Below are 22,309 nucleotides of genomic sequence, written 5' to 3' on the forward strand. Positions count from 1 at the left end.
CTTAGGCTCCTTAGAAAAAATGACACTTCTGTAAATTCTTGAAGGAGATAAGGGAAGGGAAGAGCGTTTCAGGTGGAGGGACTGACTGTCCAGACTCCCCTTGCTGTGTGTCTGGGCTTTTAAGTGAACAGCAAAGAGAGCCTGTGGGGCTGGAACACAATGAGAAAAAGGGGTAGTAGGAGAAAATTAGGTTAGACATGGGGTGGGGCTGGAGAACAGACATCTTCAAGGGCCTTGTAGGCTATTGTAAAGACTTTGGCACTTACTCACTTTGAGTGAAATGGGGAGCCATGGCAGCACAGTTTTGAGCAGAGCAGCCATACAATCTAACTTAGCTTTTTCAGAGTTACTCTACTGCTGCTGCTGCTGCTAAGTTGCTCTAATGGGTGTGTTTCAGAATAGAATGGTGGAGGCAAGGGTAGAAGCAAAGAGGAGTGAGAAGACTGTCAGTAGTTCAGAAGAGAGTTGACAGGTGTTTCTAATCAGAAAGTTGGTAGCTGGAGTGAGTGAGAAGCAGTTGGATTCTGGGAATTTGGTAGTAGGAAACAATGTTTAGATAAGGTGTGTGTTATCAACCTGAACATTTTTCAACATGCTCTGCTATGCTATGCTCAGTCACTTCAGTCGTGTCCGACTATGTGTGACCCCATAGACGGCAGCCCACTAGGCTCCCCTGTCCCTGGTATTCTCCAGGCAAGAACACTGGAGTGGGTTGCCATTTCCTCCTCCAACGCATGAAAGTGAAAAGTGAAAGTGAAGTCGCTCAGTCGTGTCAGACTTTTAGCGACCCCATGGACTGCAGCCTACCAGGCTCCTCCATCCATGGGATTTTCCAGGCAAGAGTACTGGAGTGGGGTGCCATTGCCTTCTCCATTTCAACATGATATACAGTTTATTATAAATATATAATTTTGGTCCATGTTCCACAGGTATAGGTGGGAAGAACAGTGGAGTGTTTGAATCACTTTAGTTGTTCTCCTGTGAAAGTAATTACTTATTAGCTTAGGTAAGATTTCAGAGCTTACTTACAGCCATTAATTGGTATGTGAAGTTAATGACTAAAGTCAGACTTTTTCCAAAATAGAATATAGTTGAAATCTAAAAGTTGTAGTTTCCAGTAAGCAAAGTGTGAATTAGGACAGAATAACTTGTTGTAGTACTTGTGCATTTACTTTTAATTAAAATTTTAGTGAATGTGAAAATGCTTCCTTTTTGCCTTCTTTCAGAAATTTGTCTAAATATTCTAACAGTAAAAAAAAAACAAAACCAAAATAGATCTAAGGTAAGAAAAATACATTAATAGGTAATTGTGACTGTTATCCACAATTCTGGGGTAAATATATGGTGGCAAACAGAAATGACTTAAGATAATTGTTACTTCAGGAAGTTTGCAAGCTCGTGGGCTTTCCTGGTGGCTCAGACAGTAAAGAATCTTCGTGCAATGCAGGGGACCTGGGTTCAATCCCTGGGTTTGAACGATCCCCTGGAGGAGGGCATGGCAACCCACTCCAGTATTCTTGCCTGGAGAATCCCCATGGACAGAGGAGCCTGGCGGGCTACAGTCCATGGGGTCGCAAAGAGTCAGACACAACTGAGCGACTGAGCACAGAATGGCACAGACAGACTTGTAAGTAATTTAAACAAAATATAAAAGGATGAAAAAGTATTTTGAGGACAAAGTAAATGCTAATGGAATGCAGCCTTCTTTTGTTACTGTTTATTGTGGTGCTCACTTGTCTTTTATCTCCCGTGTTAATCTTCATACTGATGTAGAATGTATTGAATATGCTAAATAAACACAGAAGTCATGAACTGAAGCACCTGTTGATTAACACTGCCAGCAAGTACCATGTAATACTCATTGCTGTCTCTGCTGGAATTTAGAACTTTTCCAACACTATGCCCTTAAGCCTTGCTTCCTTCTCTTGCACCCCTTTCTGTTTCCAGTGGACAGATGTTTTTGGTTACTTAGACAGTATTAGAGCACACAATGTAGAGTGACTATTTGTAATTTATATATTCATTAAGGATATTTCTTCAGTTAAAAATTATTCTATCAAAGTATATTAAGTTTTTGTGGCAACAAAAAGATAATATTTTATAATATAAACATGGAGCTGTCTGACCGATCATATGAGGCAGGAGTCTGAAGTTTAGAGACACACCAGGGTGAACTGTAGGTCAGTTTCAGTGTTGAGCGAGAGGCTAACCTGTCAGGTTCACCACAGTTGACAAGTAGTACGGTGATGGGTGTTTGCTGGTGGGTGGCCTGTAAAGGTGATTTGGTACCACCAAAGTGCATGACTTAGCAGGAGTCAAACCTGGACAGAGGACATATTTGGCAGTCCTCATAGGTGAGTTTAAGTGGGTGGGGACAGAAAAGTCATAGCAGGACCGGTGCCGGGTTCAGGTGCTGGAGTCTCCTGGAAGGAAGTGAGATTTGGAGGGAGCTAAAAAACAGAGCTAAAAGTCATTTGTTAATAGTTTGAGCAAAAGGATAAATCTTCCTCTAAGCATGTGTTTGGGTCCCTGTGGGTGGTGGTCTCAGCCATGGGTTCAGAACTTTGGGGAGGAACTAGGTGGGTTACTTTGGTAATAGGAGCTGCCATTCACTGATGAATGTTCTTTCATGTATGCTAACATGTTTCATCCTCATCTTAAAAAATAATACCTCAAGTTTTTAAAGAAGAACTGATATAAAGTTATTTACCCATGGCCACTGGAATTTGAGCCTAGGTTTATTGGACATCAGTGCTTTTATTCTTTCTCTATTCCAAATTGCCTCAGTATGTAATGAATTGCATTCACATTATGTACCTATTTTATGTGATTTGTCATGATTGTGATCCAGTTTGCTGTGGATTAGATTTCACTCACTAATAAAATTTGATTCACTTAATTGTGTGTTTTCTTTTTCTAGATTTTAATTTGATTTGAAAATGAGTAAGTGCAGAAAACAACCACTGGGTTCAAGTCCTGAGACATTCAGCCCAGATGTTCTTGCTGACATTTTTGAACTCTTTGCCAAGAACTTTTCTTATGGCAAACCACTTAATAATGAGTGGCAGTTACCAGATCCCAGCGAGATTTTCACCTGTGACCACACGGAATTCAGTGCATTCCTTGACTTGAAGAACTCCCTAAATGAAGTGAAAAACCTACTGAGTGATAAGAAATTGGATGAGTGGCATGAGCACACGGCTTTCACTAACAAAGCTGGGAAAATAATTTCTCATGTGAGAAAATCTGTAAATGCTGAACTTTGTACTCAAGCATGGTGTAAGTTTCATGAAATTTTGTGCAGCTTTCCACTTATTCCACAGGAAGCTTTTCAGAACGGAAAACTGAATTCTCTACACCTTTGTGAAGCTCCTGGAGCTTTTATAGCTAGTCTCAATCACTATTTAAAATCCCATCGATTCCCCTGTGATTGGAATTGGGTAGCTAATACTCTGAATCCTTACCATGAGGCAAATGACAATCTTACGATGATTATGGATGACCGACTTATTGCAAATACCTTGCGTTGTTGGTACTTTGGTCCAGATAACACTGGTGATATCATGACCTTGAGATATCTGACTGGACTTCAGAATTTCATAAACAGTATGGGTACCATTCACTTGATCACTGCAGATGGAAGTTTTGATTGCCAAGGAAACCCAGGTGAACAAGAAGCTTTAGTCTCTTGTTTGCATTACTGTGAAGCTGTCACTGCTCTGATGACTCTTGGAAATGGTGGCTCTTTTGTTCTGAAGATGTTTACTTTGTTTGAACATTGTTCCATAAATCTTATGTACCTACTAAACTGTTCTTTTGATCAAGTTCATGTTTTCAAACCAGCTACTAGCAAGGCAGGAAACTCAGAAGTCTATGTGGTATGTCTGTACTATAAGGGAAGAGAGACAATCTATCCTATTTTATCTAAGATGGTGCTGAATTTTGGGTCTGAAATGACCAAGAAAGCTCTCTTTCCCCATCACATGATTCCAGAATCTTTTCTTAGAAAACATGAAGAATGTTGCACGTTCTTTCATAAGTACCAACTAGAGACTATTTCTGAGAACATTCGTCTGTTTGACTGCATGGGAAAACGGGAACAAGCAAAGCTGAATAGCTTAAGGGACTATGCTGTTCAGTATTTCATGCAAAAGTTTCAATTGAAGCCTCTTTCCAGAAATAACTGGCTAGTGAAAAAATCTAATATTGGCTGTAGTACAAATACAAAATGGTTTGGGCAGAGAAGCAGATATTTTAAAACCTACAATGAAAGGAAAATGCTGGAAACCCTTTCCTGGAAAGATAAGGTGGCCAAAGGGTACTTTGACAGTTGGGCTGAAGAACATGCTATGTATCACCCTGGGCAAAGTTCTCTTTTGGAAGGGACAGCTTTCAATCTTGAGTGTCACTTATGGCAGGTTTTACAGGGAAAGAAACTGCCAAAGGTAAAGTGTTCTCCTTTCTGTGATGGTGAGATTTTAAAGGCTCTTAATGAATCAGTTGAAAAGTCATTAGGAGGAGCCTTGAATTTTGATCATAAGTTTAGGCCAAAACAGAAGCATTGTTGTTCTTGTCACGTTTTTTCTGAAGAATTGATATTTTCTGAGTTGTTTAGCCTTACCAAGTGCCTTCAGGATCATCAGGATAAAGAACCCAGCACCCAGATAAAGTGCCTGCTAGTGGGCTTCCCAGCTCTCCATAATATCAAAATGCCCATACCATTGGAAGTTCGACTCTTGGAATCAGCTGCACTCATGACTTTTAGCTGTTCATTGCTTCATGATGGAGACCCCACTTACCAGCAATTATTTTTGGACTGCGTACTACATTCCTTGCAGCAGCTTCATACAGGAGATGTTATGATTTTGCCTATACTTTCTTGTTTTACAAGGTTTATGGCTGGTTTGATATTTGTACTCCACAGCTGTTTTAGATTCATCACATTTTCTTGTCCCATATCCTCTGAGCCCCTGAAGACTTGTGCAGTCCTGCTTTGTGTTGGTTATCAGGATCTTCCAAACCCAGTTTTCCAGTATCTGCAAAATGTGAACGAATTGTTGAGAGATTTGGTTAACACTGAGGCACCCCAGCAGGTTTTACAGTTTGTGCCAATGGAGGTGCTCCTTAAGGGCGCACTACTTGATTTTTTGTGGGATTTGAATGCTGCCATTGCTAAAAGGTACTTGCATTTGATTATTCAAGGAGAGAGAGAAGAAATCATCGGCAGCCTTTAGTTATGAAGTTGATCTCATACTTTCTGAGATTTAACTTAATGGCTTCTTACAGTTTCCATTGTTATTACATTCCTTTGCTATTAATTTAAAACCTTCTATTTTGAAGAAAGGCTAAGTTTTGCATCATTTAAAGTCTCACTTTTTTTCTGGAAAACCCATCAGCTAGTTTGACCTCTAGGGTATATACACACACAGGCATAGAGCTTCCTATATGGTAGAAGATAAGTAATGATGGTATTCAGCCTCACGCAGAGAAGTGTGTAATATACGTGGACATACCCATGTGTGTGTATGCAGTTTAGTTGGTTTTATTTATCTGCTTAAGATTTGCACCTGTGTGCCTTCAGGTTAGATTTTTTTTCCAACTAATTTTCTCTCAATAGCTAATACTGTTATAAATTGATAGAGGTCTTTGATGAAAAGAGATGAGCCACTCCTCAGCAACATTAATTTCCTTTAATATTGACCATGTCCGTTACTAATTTGGGGAACTCATCATTCTAGACATCTTGATATGTGCCATTCATTATGTTTAGGCCACTGATCCAATTTACTTGTGTGATTCAAATGAAGCTACTGTGCTGTTTTATAAATATTTTACTAACTAAAGTCCAATTAGAAAGGCTATCAGGACAGCTTTAAACCAAAGATCATATTTAAAACAATGAAGAATTATTGTGTCTAAAACAGTCTTATATGAGTGAAAAGTTTCATTTATCAATGGAGTGGTGATTTTAGCTTCCAGGAAATAATGTGTGAACAAAAAAATTTTTTTAAATTGCAAAATAATGTTTATGGTCTCATTGGGGACATACAAATGTGATGAACGTAGTGAATACTGAGAAATTTTGGCACTTTGAGAATGATGGTATAACATGAACATTTTTTTAATCTTCACAAATCCTTTTTTCCATATGAAAGTAGCACTTTACCAAAAGATTAACCATGTGATGTTTATTTTTCAGTTATGTTTGATTTCTTTTGCATTAAATGTATGTGTCAGTATAATCAGGCTATTATGGCCAACTATGTTAAGCAGATCTTTGTACTCTGAATTTCATAAGGTGATATATTTGTATTTTCACATGTGCATTTTAGAGATTTTTGTTAGTTATATAAAAAAATATTCTTTGATGTATTTTGTTGATAAATATTAACCTGAAGTTTTTCATGTTCTTTTCTATTTTGAGTTCCATTATAGATTCATGAATAAAGTCATTAGCAGAGAAATTTTGTGTTCATTCTTTTAAAGAGAATCATAGGGGAATTTAAAAATATAACTTGGAAACACTTTTTTTTTAAGGAAAGCTTTAATGGAATCTAATGTTCCTTCATTTTCTCTGATTTGTATTCATTAAAATTTATTCCTTAATGTTGCAATATTTACAGAAGCTCTACTTCGGGAAAGAAATGGAATACTTAAGGGACAGAGGAAGAGGTTATATTTAGTTCTTGATATGGAGGATGTGAGTGTTGGAGGTAGATTTCTGAAAGAAATGTGATTTCCTACTGGTGACTTTATGAAAGCTGTTACAGTTGTGTAATGGTAGACATCTGATAGAAAATTGGTTACCAAGAGAGAATTAAAAACCACTCTTGGGAAACCATTTTGCACTTAAATAGACTTTATGCCTTGGTTAATGTGGTCCAATACAGTGACTCAGTTTATTTTTACCTGTTTTAACTATTTGATTAGAATGAAGTTGAAAGCCTAGGGCCAGGTTTGATATTAAAACTTTAAGCCCCTCAAATAAGTATTGAATGCTCAGTTGTTTTTACTGTTAACCTGGGTTGGGATATGTAACATACTGGTGTATACTAGAATGTATTTGGTTTTTAATCAGTGTTTGGGATCAGTTGCTTTTCATCTGGCTTACTGAATTCAGAGTTGCTCTAGACATGAGATGGAACTCAAGGAAGATTCTAACTGAATGGGGTGTAGCTGACAGGTACCAGTGATCTGTAGAAATTGCTCTGAGAAAAAGGGAAGGAAAAATAATGTCTGAGAAATGGATAAGAAAGTAGAGGAAGTCCATAAGATGAGATGATTTGTGTAGGTTGTCAAGGTAGTAGTTACTGTTATTAAAAATTTCGGGGGGTCTTGAAATTTTTGACTTAATTGTGATGCTTTTTGAAAAGAATTTTTAACAGCCAGGAAATTTAAACATCACAGTTGTGTTTCCTGACAAACTCAGAGAAAGCGGTCTTAAAATACACTTAATTTCTTCAATATTGTCTTATGTTTTCCAAGAGAAAAGTCTTGTATTTTAGTGGGGGGTTTTATATATCATGCTAATGTCAAAGTTTTGAAAATTTCTGGGTTTGTAAAATCCAAATTTGTGAACTTTCTCCATCTTTATAGTCATTATTTTGTTTAAAAAGATTTGCATTAAAAGTTTTTTCTACTCTGAAGATAGCTAAGTGGAACAAAAGTAACAGGTTATTAGAGGAGTTGAAAAAAATCTTTATGCTTTTGTTACTTTATTTAATCTTTGATGAGAATACAAGTCCTTTTAAATATTTAAACCTTATCTTTTATTTCTAGATATTTAATTGAATATTTTTAACATTTGTTAAGGTACTGTGGTGTGAGTATATGAAGTACCTCACTTTTTTTAATACCTCACTTTTTTAGAATGAAAGTGTTGATTATAAACCCAATTAAATTCTTATTTTTCTTGTTTAAATACTTAATATTTTTCATTGATTCTTTAGAAATGGCAATGTATTTTTTTTAGTGTATTTTTGCTTTTTAAGATAAAAAGGAGATGTTTTAGTTTTATTTCAGTTTTTTGAATCATTTTAAGCAATAAATGATTATTACTTTTTATAAAACCAGTACATGCTTATAAAGATTTTAACTGAAGCATGAGAGATTTTCTGTTAATTTTTATGTTCTATAGCCCACCAGGCTCCTGTGTCCAGGAGGTTTTCCAGGCAAGAATACTGGAGTGAATCTCTTCTCCTGTGGATCTTCCTGACCCAGGGATCGAACCCATGGTTCCTGCCACGTCTCCTGTGTTGTAGGAGGCAGATTACTGCTGAGCCACTGGGGAAGCCTAATAAAAAAATAAAACCATTAATTACACTTATAATTAGGTCTTAAATTCCCTTTAGATTTAATATAGTAATATCTAGTATATCCTTTATTAAAATGATGAAAATTATTATACATAGATGGTACTACAGATTTGCAGGGCCTGGCTGAATATTTGTTTATACATAGTTACTACTGCAAAGAGACTCAATTATTTGGTAATAGGCCTCTCCACCTTTTTTTTTTTTTTCTTTAGTTAGATTAAAACTCATTTCTGGCTGATCTTAGCAGAATTAACTATAAAACAAAAATTTCAAGGTTCCCGAATAAATTTCTGTTTGGATAGTAGATGCTTTTCTGGTTGGCCTAATGGCCAAGTACCAAAAAGCTAAAAGCTCGATGCTGCGTATAGTCGCTTATAATATCTTGGTATGTTTTAGGGCATGTGATGAAAACAATAATCCTCAATAAATTTATGATTTTGTATTTCTAATCAGTGCACACTTTATATAAAACAGTTTATATATAATGTTTTTAATAAGGAATTTTTCTCCTCATTCTGTTGTTTTTTCTTAGTTTTGGCCAGTACAGAAAATGAAGGTAACTTATCTTTAGATAAGCACAAGTTTATATTGGAACGTTTTGATTTGTAACTGCAAATATGGAAGATACCAACTTTTCTTTATGAATATGAAATATTTTAGTGAAAATATTTAGAAATTACCAGTCACTGAGCATAGGTTAGCATTTGGTTTCATTCAACTGAAAATTTTATGTAAAACTGTAATCAGCTTATGTTCACATAAAGGTTGTATGTGCGTGTGTGCTAAGTTGCTTCAGATCAGATCAGTTGCTCAGTTGTGTCCGACTCTTTGCGACCCCATGAATCACAGCACGCCAGGCCTCCCTGTCTATCACCAACTCCCGGAGTTCACTGAGACTCATGTCCATCGAGTCAGTGATGCCATCCAGCCATCTCATTCTCTGTTGTCCCCTTCTTCTCTTACCCCCAATCCCTCCCAGCATCAGAGTGTTTTCCAATGAGTCAACTCTTCGCATGAGGTGGCCAAGGTGGCCAAAGTACTGGAGTTTCAGCTTTAGCATCATTCCTTCCAAAGAAATCCCAGGGCTGATCTTCAGAATGGACTGGTTGGATCTCCTTGCAGTCCAAGGGACTCTTCAAGAGTCTTCTCCAACACCACACTTCAAAAGCATCAATTCTTCGACGCTCAGCCTTCTTCACAGTCCAACTTTCACATCCATACATGACCACAGGAAAAACCATAGCCTTGACTAGACGAACCTTTGTTGGCAAAGTAATGTCTGCTTTTGAATATACTATCTAGGTTGGTCATAACTTTCCTTCCAAGGAGTAAGCGTCTTTTAACTTAATGGCTGCAATCACCATCTGCAGTGATTTTGGAGCCCAGAAAAATAAAGTCTGACACTGTTTCCACTGTTTCCCCATCTATTTCCCATGAAGTGATGGGACTGGATGCCATGATCTTCATTTTCTGAATGTTGAGCTTTAAGCCAACTTTTTTGACTAGACGAACCTTTGTTGGCAAAGTAATGTCTGCTTTTGAATATACTATCTAGGTTGGTCATAACTTTCCTTCCAAGGAGTAAGCGTCTTTTAACTTAATGGCTGCAATCACCATCTGCAGTGATTTTGGAGCCCAGAAAAATAAAGTCTGACACTGTTTCCACTGTTTCCCCATCTATTTCCCATGAAGTGATGGGACTGGATGCCATGATCTTCGTTTTCTGAATGTTGAGCTTTAAGCCAACTTTTTCACTCTCCACTTTCACTTTCATCAAGAGGCCTTTTAGTTCCTCTTCACTTGCTGCCATAAGGGTGATGTCATCTGCATATCTGAGGTTATTGATATTTCTTCCAGCAATCTTGATTCCAGCTTGTGCTTCCTCCAGTCCAGTGTTTCTCATGATGTACTCTGCATATAAGTTAAATAAACAGGGTGACAATATACAGCCTTGACGAACTCCCTTTCCTATTTGGAACCAGTCTGTTGTTCCATGTCCAGTTCTAACTGTTGCTTCCTGACCTGCATACAAATTTCTCAGGAGGCAGATCAAGTGGTCTGGTATTCCCATCTCTTTCAGAATTTTCCACAGTTAATTGTGATCCACACAGTCAAAGGCTTTGGCATAGTCAATAAAGCAGAAATAGATGCTTTTCTCAGCCCTGTCCAACTCTGTGACCCTATGGATTGTAGCCCTCCAGGCTCCCATGTCTATGGGGATTCACCAGGCAAGAATACTGGAGTGGGTTGCTGTGCCTGCCTCCAGGGGATCTTCCTGACTCAGGGATCAAACCTGCGTCTCTTGGTCTCCTGCATTGGCAGGTAGGTTCTTTACCACTAGTGCCACCTGGGAAGCCCAAAAGGTTATATACTCAATTACAAATACAGTATTTCTCTAATTTGCTCAAGATCTTGATTGTCATGTAGTCATTCTGTGTTCACTTACACCAAGTGCAGGAGCATGAGTTTAACCTGTTATCAGGGATTTAATAATATTTAATATTGCAGCCATCTGGTGATGTCCATCTGTAGAGTCTTCTCTTGTTTTGTTGGAAAAGAGTGTTTGCTGTGACCAGAGCATTCTCTTGGCAAAACTCTGTTAGCCTTTGCTGTGCTTCATTTTGTACTCCAAGGCCAAATTTGCCTGTTATTCCAGGTATCTCTTGACTTTCTACTTTTGCTTTCGAGTCCCCTATAATGAAAAGGACATCTTTTTTTGGCGTTAGTTCTAGAAAGTCTTATAGGTCTTCATAGAACCGTTCAGCTTCTTCAGCATTACTGGTTGGGGCATAGACTTGGATTACTGTGATACTGAATGGTTTGCCTTGGAATCGAGGAGAGATCATTCTGTCGTTTTTGAGGTTGCACCCAAGAACTGCATTTGAGACTCTTTTATTGACTATGATGGTTACTTCATTTCTTCTAAGGGATTATTGCCCACATAGATATAATGGTCATCTGAGTTAAATTCATTCGTTCCAGTACATTTTAGTTCTCTGATTCCTAAAATGTTGATGTTCACTCTTGCCATCTCCTGTTTGACAACTTCCAATTTGCCTTGATTCATGGATCTGGATCTAACATTCCAGGTTCCTATGCAATATTGCTCTTTACAGCATCAGACTTGACTTCCATCACCAGACATCCACACCTGGGTGTTGTTTTTGCTTTGGCTCTGTCTCTTCATTCTTTCTGGAGTTATTTCTTCACTGTAGCATATTGGACACCTACCAACCTGTGGAGTTCATCTTTCAGTGTCATATCTTTATGCCTTTTCATACTGTTCATGGGGTTCACAAGGCCAGAATACTGAAGTGGTTTGCCATTCCCTTCTCCAGTGGACCGCACTTGTCAGAACTCTTCACCATGACCCGTGATATCTCCATCATGACACCTGATGCAAAGAACCCACTCACTGGAAAAGACCCTGATGCTAGCAAAGATTGAAGGCAGGAGAAGGGGATGACAGAGAATGAGATGGATGGCATCACAGACTGAATGGACATGAGTTTGAGTAAGCTCTGGGAATTGGTGGTGGACAGGGAAGCCTGACATTCTGCAGTCTATGGGGTTGCAAAGAGTCGGACATGACTGAGCAACTGAACTGAATATTGCAGCCACATTGTTGGTTTGTGGCTTAAATTTGTTATGACATAGTTAAACACATTTGTAGAGATCGTTCTTTTTCTCTAAACTATTTATGTACACTATGCTGAGAAGATACTTTCATTTTAAAAAGTCTTCGTAGCTTTGTGGATAACCCTATTTTGTTTACATGTATATCTACATTGTTTTCCTCTTTAAGATAGTATGTCAACACCTAATTAATTTACTGGGCAAGACAGGTGTGCTTTTATTGTCTAGACTTTTGGGAGTTTCTGTTCTGTTGCCAGTGAACTCCAGGGCTGAAGAATTAGTCTTTCTATTAGGCTAGCTGAGAAAATTCAAAACAAGCACAAACATCCTAAAAAAAAATTTTTTTTTAGAGTAAACATTATTCCTGCAACTATTTAATAACTCTAGTAATGTTAGTCTGTTCCTGGAGCTATTTTTATTGCACATACGTTTTGGGTTGTTCAATTTGAAATTAATTGATTTTTCTATTCTCTAAAACATTTTATTTGTAGTATATATATTTTAATGAAGTATAGGGCTTCCTTGGTGGTTCAGATGGTAAAGAATTCTGCCTGCAATGCAGTAGACCTCATTTTGATCCCTGAGGCAGAAAGATCCCTTGGAGAGGGTATAGCTATCTACTCCAGTATTCTTACCTGGAGAATCCCATTGACAGAGGAGCCTGGTGAACTAACAGTCCACGCAGTTGCAAAGAGTCAGACACAACTGAATGACTAACAACACACTATTGAGGTATAGTTGATGCACAGTTTAGTCGCTCGGTCATGTCTGACTTTGTGACCCCATGGACTGCAGCACGCCAGGCCTCCCTGTCCACCACCAACTCCTGGAGCTTATGCAAACTCATGTCCATTGAGTCAGTGATGCCATCCAACCATCTATCCTCTGTCATCCCCTTCTCCTCCCGCCATCAATCTTTCCCAGCATCAGGATCTTTTGAAATGAGTTAGCTCTTTGCATCAGGTGGCCAAAGTAAGATTTTCAGCTTCAACATCAGTCCTTCCAATGAATATTCAGGACTGATTTCCTTTAGGATGGACTGGTTGGATCTCCTTGCAGTTCAAGTGACTCTCAAGAGTCTTCTCCAACACCACAGTTCAAAAGCATCAATTCTTCAGTGCTCAGCTTTCTTTATAGTCCAACTCTCACATCCATACATGACCACTGGAAAAACCATAGCTTTGACTAGATGGACCTTTGTAGGCAAAGTAATGTCTCTGCTTTTTAATATGCTGTCTAGGTTGTTCATAACTTTCCTTTCCAAGGAGCAAGCATCTTTTAATTTCATGGCTGCAGTCACCATCTGCAGTGATTTGGGAGACCCCAAAAATAAAGTCTCTTGCTGCTTTATGTTTCCCCATCTATTTCCCATGAAATGATGGGACCGGATGCCATGATTTTAGTTTTCTGACTGTTGAGCTTTAAGCCGACTTTTTCACTCTCCTCTTTCACTTTCATCAAGAGGCTCTTTAGTTCTTCTTCTCTTTCTGCTGTAAGGGTGGGTTCATCTGCATATCTGAAATTATTGATATTTCTCCCAGTGATCTTGATTCCAGGTTCTGCTTCATCCAGGCCAGCATTTCTCATGAGGTACTCTGCATATAAGTTAAATAAGCAGGATGACAATATACAGCCTTGATGAACTCCTTTTCCTATTTGGAACCAGTCTGTTGTTCCATGTCCAATTCTAACTGTTCCTTCCTGACCGGCATACAGATTTCTCACGAGGCAGGTCAGATGGTCTGGTATTCCCATCTCTTAGAATTTTCCACAGTTTATTGTGATCCACACAGTGAAAGTCTTTGGGATAGTCAATAAAGCAAATAGATGTTTTTCTGGAACTCTGTTGCTGTTTTGACGATCCAGCGGATGTTGGCAATTTGATGTCTGGTTTCTCTGCCTTTTCTAAAACCAGCTTAAACATCTGGCAGTTCATGGTTCACGTATTGTTGAAGCCTGGCTTGGAAAATTTTGAGCATTACTAGCGTGTGAGATGAGTGCAATTGTGTGGTAGTTTGAGCGTTCTTTGGCATTGCCTTTCTTTGGGATTGGAATGAAACTGACCTTTTTCAGTCCTGTGGCCACTGCTGAGTTTTCCAAATTTGCTGGCATAGTGAGTGCAGCACTTTCACAGCATCATCTTTCAGGATTTGAAATCACTCAACTGGAATTCCATCACCTCCACTAGCTTTGTTTGTAGTGATGCTTTCTAAGGCCCACTTGACTTCACATTCCTAGGTGAGTATCACACCATCATGATTATCTTGGTTGTGAATATCTTTTTTGTACAGTTCTTCTGTGTATTCTTGCCACCTCTTCTTAATATCTTCTGCTTCTGTTAGGTCTATACCATTTCTGTCCTCTATCGAGCCCATCTTTGCATGAAATGTTGCCTTGGTATCTCTAATTCTCTTGAAGAGATCTCTAGTCTTTCTCATTCTATTTTCTTCTATTTCTTTGCACTGATCACTGAGGAAGGCTAGTTGATGTGTACAGTATTATATAAATTTTAAGAGCATAACTTAGCAGTTCACGATTTGTAAAGATGATATTCCATTTGAGTGGTACTTACATTGTTCTTTCTTTATTTTCTCCATTCTTTCATTTTTACCAGAATTACAAACTCAAGGGCAAGGCACAATGATATACTGATTTTATATCTCAGATTGTCAATACAGATGTCTACAGAATATTCTGTGATTTTTTAAAAATTATATAAAACTTTAAAACATATGCAACATTAAAACTAGGTAACAACCCTCCCATGTACCTTCACCCAGCTTCAGTAACTATATTTTGTTAAAACTTATTTTATTCTTTCACTTTTTTTTTCTTGGAGTGTTTTAAAACAAATATCTGTAACATACCACACCTGACAAAATTAATAGTCACCCAATACTTAAGTCTGTGTTTAATTTTTACAGTTTGTCTAAAAAATGGCTTTTTCAGTTGATTCAAATAAGGACCCAAATAAAGCTCAGATGTTGCATTTACTTAGTATGTCTCCAGAGTCTCTCCGTCTGTTGAGTCCCTCTCCCAACATTTTCTTCTCCATGCCAATTTAACTCTTCTATAATTTTGTACATTCTGGATTTGGCTAATTATTTTATCTTTTAACTTGTATCTCTATGCCAAACATTTTCTATGAATTGATAGTTAGATCTAGAGAATTGATTGCCTTTGGCCCCGGTACTTGGTAAGCAGTGTTGTGTTTATACTTTTTTTTATCATGTCACAAAGCAGAAATGACTGATTGCCCTGTCTCAGTGACGTTAGGATTAGTTAGAGATTCAGATACTAATTTTATTTCTACATTACTAAGTTTTCTATCAGTCTTTCACTTAATAGCATTAGCTTCTATTGAATATTGGTTTTTAGCTCTACTAAAGCTGGATGCTTGGGGCTGGTGCACTGGGATGACCCAGAGGGATGGTACAGGGAGGGAGGAGGGAAGGGGGTTCAGGATGGGGAACACGTGTATACCTGTGGTGGATTCATGTTGATATATGGCAAAACCAATACAATATTGTAAAGTAATTAACCTCCAAAAGAAAAAAAAAATCCCTACCAAATATCAACAACAACAACAACAAATTCCAAATTAGTTGTTTCTAACCATATTATGCAGAGAAGGCAATAGCACCCCACTCCAGTACTCTTGCCTGGAGAATCCCATGGACGGAGGAGCCTGGTAGGCTGCAGTCCATGGGGTCGCTAAGAGTCGGACATGACTGAGCAACTTCGCTTTCACTTTTCACTTTCATGCATTGGAGAAGGAAATGGCAACCCACTCCAGTGTTCTTGCCTGGAGAATCCCAAGGACGGTGGAGCCTGGTGGGCTGCCGTCTCTGGGGTTGCACAGAGTCAGACTCGACTGAAGCGACTTAGCAGCAGCAGCAGCAGCAGCAGCAACCATATTATGTAGTAATTGGACTTTATAATATGTTCTTGAAGTCAGCTGTTTGTTTTTTTCTGAATAGTTTGTTTTTTTCCTGAATAGTTTGTTGTGGATAAGTTGGAGAAATGCTTGCTGTTGTTCAGTTGCTCAGTTGTGTCCAACTCTGCAACCCCCATGAACTGCATCATGCCAGGCTTCCCTGTCCTTAACTATCTCCCAGAGTTTCCTCTGACTCATGTCTTTTGAATTGGTGATACCATCCAAACATCTCATCTTTTTTTTTTTCAAATGAGTTTTTTGGCCCTTTTTTTGATCTTAGTTTTTTGAATGTTGAGTTTTAAGCCAACTTTTTCACTCCTCTTTCACCTTCATCAGGAGGCTCTTTAGTTCCTCTTTGCTTTCTGCCATAAGAGTGATGTCATCTGAATATCTGAGAGTATTGATATTTCTCCAGGCAATCTTGATTCCAGCTTGTGAGTCATCCAGCCCGGCATTTAGCATGATATACTCTGCATATAAGTTAAATAAGCAGGGTTACAATATACAGCATCGACGTGCTCCTTTCCCAATTTTGAACCACTCTGTTGTTCCACATCCAGTTCTAACTGTTGCTTCTTGTCCTGTATACAGGCTTCTCAGGAGACAGGTAAGGTGGTCTGGTATTCCCATCTTTTGAATAATTTTCCACAGTTTGTTGTGATCAATACGGTCAAAGGCTTTCATGTAGTCAATGAAGCAGAAGTAGATATTTTTCTGGAATTCCCTTGCCTTGTCTATGATTCAGTGGATGTTGGCAATTTGATACCTGGTTCCTTTGTCTTTTCTAAATCCAGCTTGTACATATGAAAGTTCCTAGTTCACATATTGTTGAAGCCTCGCTTGAAAAATTTTAAGCATGACCTTGCTAGCATGTGAAATGAGTGCAGTTGTGTGGTAGTTTGAACATTCTTTGGCATTGTCTTTCTTTTGGGATTGGAATGAAAACTGACCTTTTCTAGTCCTGTGACCACTGCCAGGTTTTCCGAATTTGCTGGCACATTGAGTGAAGCACTTTAATAGTATCATCTTTCAGGATTTGAAATTGCTCATCTGGAATTCCGTCACTTCTAGCACTTTTTTCGTAGTAATGCTTCCTAAGGCCTACTTTATATCACACTTCAGACTTCAGGATGTCTGCCTGTAGGTGAGTGACCACAGCATGGTGATGATCCGGGTCATTAAGACTTTTTTTTGTATAGTTCTGTGTATTCTTGCCCACCCCTTCTTAATCTCTTCTGCTTCTGTTAGGTCCTTTAGGAATTTTTAATTTTTAAAATTGAGGTTACTAGATCTGCATATATATTACCTACTTATTAACAGTTCTCTTAATTATACTGCGTGTATTGGCCTGTTACCTACAGGTTGCCATATTAGTAACGTGAAGTAAAGTCGCTCAGTCGTGTCCGACTCTTTGCGACCCCATGGACTGTAGCCTATCAGGCTCCTCCATCCATGGGATTTTCCAGGCAAGAGTGCTGGAGTGGATTGCCATTTCCTTCTCCAGGGTATATTCCCGACCCAGGAATCGAACCCGGGTCTCCCGCATTGCAGGCAAATGCTTTACTGTCTGAGCCACCAGGGACGCCCCATTTAAACCTCATAAAAATTGAGGTTAGTTGATATATAATATTAGTTTCAAGTATACAACATAGTGATTCAAAATTTTTGTGGTTTATACTCCATTTGTAGTTTAAAAATATTGGCTGTATTCACTATGCCTTACAATACATCCTTGTAGCTTATTTAATTTATACGTAGTAGTCTGTTACCTCTTAATTCCCTACCCCTGTTTTTCCCTCCCTGCATTTGTCCCCCACTGGAAACCACTAGTTTGTTCTCTGTATCTGTCAGTCAGTTTCTTTTTTAAAAAATAATTTTATTTATTTATTTAGCTGCTCAGGGTCTTAGTTGTGGTGTGTGGGGTCTAATTTCATGAGCGGCGTCAAACCCTGGCCTGCTGCATTGGGAATGTACAGTCCTAGTCGTTGGACCACCGGGGAAGTCCCTGTCAGTTTCTTTTTTGTTATATTCACTAGCTTAATTTTTAGAGTCCACATACAACATAACATATAGTATTTGTCTTTCTAACATATTTCACTAAACTTAATATTCTCTAGGTTCATCCATGTTGCTAGAAATAGCAAAATTTTGTTCTTTTTTATGGCTGAGTAGAATTCCATTGTGTGTGTATACCACATCTTTATCCACCCATCTATTGATGGACACTTGGGTTGTTCCATGTCTTGTCTATTGTATATAATGCTGCTATGAACTTTGGGGTGCATGCATATTTTTGAACTAGTGTTTTTGTTTTCTTTAGACAAATACCTAGGAGTGGAATTGCTGGATCATATGGTAGTTCTGTATTTAATTTCTTGAGGAGCCTCCATATTGTTTTTCTTAGTGGCTGCACCAATTTACCATCCCACCAACAACATACAAGGGTTCCCTTTTCTTCACATCATTGCCAGCATGTTATATGTGATCATTTTGAAGATAGCCATTCTGATTGGGTGAGGTGAGATCTCATTGTGGTTTTTATTAGCATTTCTCTGATGATTAGTGATAGTGAGCATCTTTCCATGTGCCTGTTAGCCATCTGTATATCTGGAAAAATGCCTGTTCGGATCATCTGCTCATTTTAAAATCAGGTGTGTTTTTTTTGTTTGTTTGTTTTTAAATCAGGTTGTTTTTTATATATTGAATTTGAGCTGTTTATATATTTCAGATATTAATCCCTTATCAGTCATCAGTTCAGTTCAGTCGCTCAGTTGTGTCCGACTCTTTGCAACCCCATAGACTACAGCACGCCAGGCTTGCCTGTCCATTACCAACTCCCAGAGCTTGCTCAAACCCATGTCCATCGAGTCAGTGATGCCATCCAACCATCTCATCCTCTGTTGTCCCCTTCTCCTCCTGCCTTCAATCTTTCCTAGCAACAGGGTCTTTTCAAAATTATCTTCAGTTCTTTGCATCAGGTGGCCAAAGTATTGGAGCTTCAGCTTCAGCATCAGTCCTTCCAATGAATATTCAGGACTGATTTCTTTTAAGATGGACTGGTTTGATCTCCTTGCTGTCCAAGGGACTCTCTCAAGAGTCTTCTCCAACACCACAGTTCAAAAACATCAATCTTCAGTGTTCAGCTTTCTTTATGGTCCAACTCTCATATCCGTACATGACTACTGGAAAAACCATTGCTTTGACTAGACAGACCTTTGTTGGCAAAGTAATGTCTCTGCTTTTTAATATGCTGTCTAGGTTGGTCATAGCTTTTCTTTCAAGGAGCAAGCGTCTTTTAATCTCATGGCTGCAGTTACCATCTATAGTGATTTTGGAGCCCAAGAAAATAAAGTCTCTCACTGTTTACATTTCCCCATCTATTTGCCATGAAGTGATGGGACCGGATGCCATGATCTTAATCTTTTGAATGTTGAGTTTTAAGCCAGCTTTTTCACTCTCCTCTTTCACTTTCAACAAGAAGCTCTTTAGTTCCTCTTTGTTTTTTGCCATAAGTGTGGGGTCATCTGCATATCTGAGGTAATTGATATTTCTCCCAGAAATCTTGATTCTAGCTTGTGTTTCATCCAGTCTGGCATTTCTCATGATGTACTCTGCATATAAGTTAAATAAGCAGGGTGACAATATACAGCCTTGACATACTCCTTTCCCAATTTGGAACCAGTCTCTTATTCCATGTCCAGTTCTAACTGTTGCTTCTTGACCTGGATACAGATTTCTCAGGAGATAGGTAAGGTGGTCTGATATTCCCATCTCTTGAAGAATTTTCTACAGTCATATCATTTGCAAATATCTTATCCCTTGTTGATGGGATTTGTTTGTTTTTTTTTTTTTGCTGTGTAAAAGCTTTTAATATGGTCCCATTTATTTTTGCTTTTGTTTCCTTTGTAGTAGAAGACAGATTCAAAAATATTTTCTTCTAGGAGTTTTATAGTTTCTGGTCTTATAAATACTTAATTTAAAAAAACATTTCATCAGTTTTCAGATAAGTAAGATGGTGTCTTAGTAACTTCTAGGGGTGACCAGTGAAAATTTTTTATAGTTTTTAAAAAAATTATCTTTAGAAACTTCTGGGTGCTTATTTAGATGTATCTTAATGAATTACAGTTATTGTTTTCACTTGATGCTCCAGTTATCTTAATTGGCATGGGTGGGTCAGAGAGAGGATCCTTCAAGTTGATACTAGGTTATTTTTAAATAATTCAGTCTCTGATAATTTCCATACTTTCTGGCACAACTCAGTTCCATCTTTTATATTTCCTGCCCATACCTGCTACCATCCTGACTTTAGTGGGAATGTCTGCAGTACTGTGCTTCTCAAACTTGGTCTCAAGACCCTTTTACCCTTTTAAAAATTATTGAGGAATACAAAGAACTTTAGTTTATGGGAGTTATATCTGTTGATATTTTCCATATCAGAAATTTAAACTGAGAAATGTTTTATTAATTCAAAAATAATGATAACATTTTATGTTAAATATTTTTTTATGAAAAATAATTTTCAAAACAAAAGTCAGTGAGAAGCATGGCAGTGTTTACATTTTTCCAAATCTTTTTTTGTTTATGTGTTTTAATAGAAGACTGCTAGGTTCTCATATCTGTTCTTACATTCAGTCTGTTGCAACACTGTTTTTGTTTTGTTGAAGTACTTAACATCTGGCCTCACATAGCTATGTGGTTGGAAAGGGAGCAGTATTAAGCAGCCCCTTTAGGTGGTTAGGAATATTCTCTGATGCCACACCAGAATCTGACAGATGATAGTTTCTTAAAATTCAGTTGCAATGAAGAATGTTAAACTAAATTAATGACCTTTTATACTCTGTTACACTAATATCCATTGGTCTGTCTTGAGCTTTGAGTGGGTCCCTTACCCACAGGTGGTTTTGTAACACCATGAATTTGTCCTTTGGAAAATATCAGTTCCTTGAGTTTTGCACATCTTGCAAATGTTGACACATTTGATTATATGGTATCAAAAAAGAATCACATTTTTAAACATCTCAACTAATGTCTCCAACATAATCTAACTACTGAGAAACTGTCATGCTCACGATGGTGAACAAAATTTTTCTTAAATTCTGATTTTAACTTGTGTGCTTGAATGTTACAGCAGCAAATATTGTCAGTTGTTTTCCTTGAAGTGATAGATCATTTTATCAATTTTTGAGAAAATATCTGTCAAAAATACGTCTGAATAACTACAGTTTATCTGCTGGTTGTTCTTTAAAGTAAAAATGGTATTCCATGAAAAGTGTAAAGCTTCAATTTACAACTCAGTCTCACAAATGCTTTTCCTGAAGACAGCCATCATGCTTGGATACACAGCAGAAGTGCTTTGGGTATAGTTCCTATTTCTTCTCCTAGAATATTAAAGACGTGTGCTCGGGGGTCGAGACTTAATGAAATTCATCATGTTTATTACTTCATCAAAGATATTCTTTTTTTAAAATATTTTATTTTGTTTATTTGTAATTGAAGGATAATTGTTTTACAATGTTGTGTTGGTTTTTGCTGTACAACAGTGTGAATCGGCCATCAGTTCAGTTCAGTCTCTCAGTCATGTCCGACTCTTTGCGACCCCATGAATCGCAGCACGCCAGGCCTCCCTGTCCATCACCAACTCCCGGAGTTCACTCAGACTCACGTCCATCGAGTCAGTGATGCCATCCAGCCATCTCATCCTCTGCCATCCCCTTCTCCTCCTGCCCCCAATCCCTCCCAGCATCAGAGTCTTTTCCAATGAGTCAACTCTTCTCATGAGGTGGCCAAAGTACTGGAATTTCAGCTTTAGCATCGTTCCTTCCAAAGAAATCCCAGGGCTGATCTCCTTTAGAATGGACTGGTTGGATCTCCTTGCAGTCCAAGGGACTCTCAAGAGTCTTCTCCAACACCACAGTTCAAAAGCATCAATTCTTCGGCACTCAGCCTTCTTCACAGTCCAACTCTCACATCCACACATGACCACAGGAAAAACCATAGCTTTGACTAGACGGACCTTTGTTGGCAAAGTAATGTCTCTGCTTTTCAATATGCTATCTAGGTTGGTCATAACTTTCCTTCCAAGGAGTAAGCTTCTTTTAAGTATGTATATATCCCCTCCCTCTTGGAATCCCCGCCAGTGCAACCCTTCTGGGTTGTCACAGAGTGCTGGCCTGGGTTCCCTATGTTATATATAGCAGCTTCCCACTGTTTATCTGTTTTACACATGGTAGTGTGTATAGTTGGTGATGGACAGGGAGCCTGGTGTGCTGCAGTCCATGGGGTTGCAAAGAGTTGGACATGACTGAGTGACTGAACTGAACTGAGTGTGTAAAAGTGTATATATGTCAGTGCTGCTCTCAGTTTCTTCCCCCTTCTCCTTTGCCTGCTATGTCCACAAGTTTGTTCTGTACGGCTGCACGTG

The 22,309-nt window shown here is 38.3% G+C and overlaps 2 protein-coding genes across 5 annotated transcripts in view; both read left to right on the top strand.

Annotated features, from left to right (window-relative positions):
• Positions 1 to 6,464, top strand: part of CMTR2 (cap methyltransferase 2) — a 101,367-nt gene extending 94,903 nt beyond the window's left edge. For all 4 annotated transcript variants that reach the window (XM_061387841.1, XM_061387838.1, XM_061387837.1 and 1 more), the window contains one exon: positions 2,921 to 6,464. In XM_061387841.1, the coding sequence (XP_061243825.1) occupies positions 2,940 to 5,234 (2,295 nt within the window). In that variant the 5' untranslated portion in view covers positions 2,921 to 2,939 and the 3' untranslated portion in view covers positions 5,235 to 6,464. The remainder of the gene's footprint in view (positions 1 to 2,920) is intronic.
• Positions 1 to 22,309, top strand: part of HYDIN (HYDIN axonemal central pair apparatus protein) — a 465,600-nt gene that overhangs the window by 59,188 nt on the left and 384,103 nt on the right.

Source organism: Bos javanicus, chromosome 18, assembly GCF_032452875.1.
Source record: "Bos javanicus breed banteng chromosome 18, ARS-OSU_banteng_1.0, whole genome shotgun sequence".
NCBI classification, from domain to species: Eukaryota; Metazoa; Chordata; class Mammalia; order Artiodactyla; family Bovidae; genus Bos; species Bos javanicus.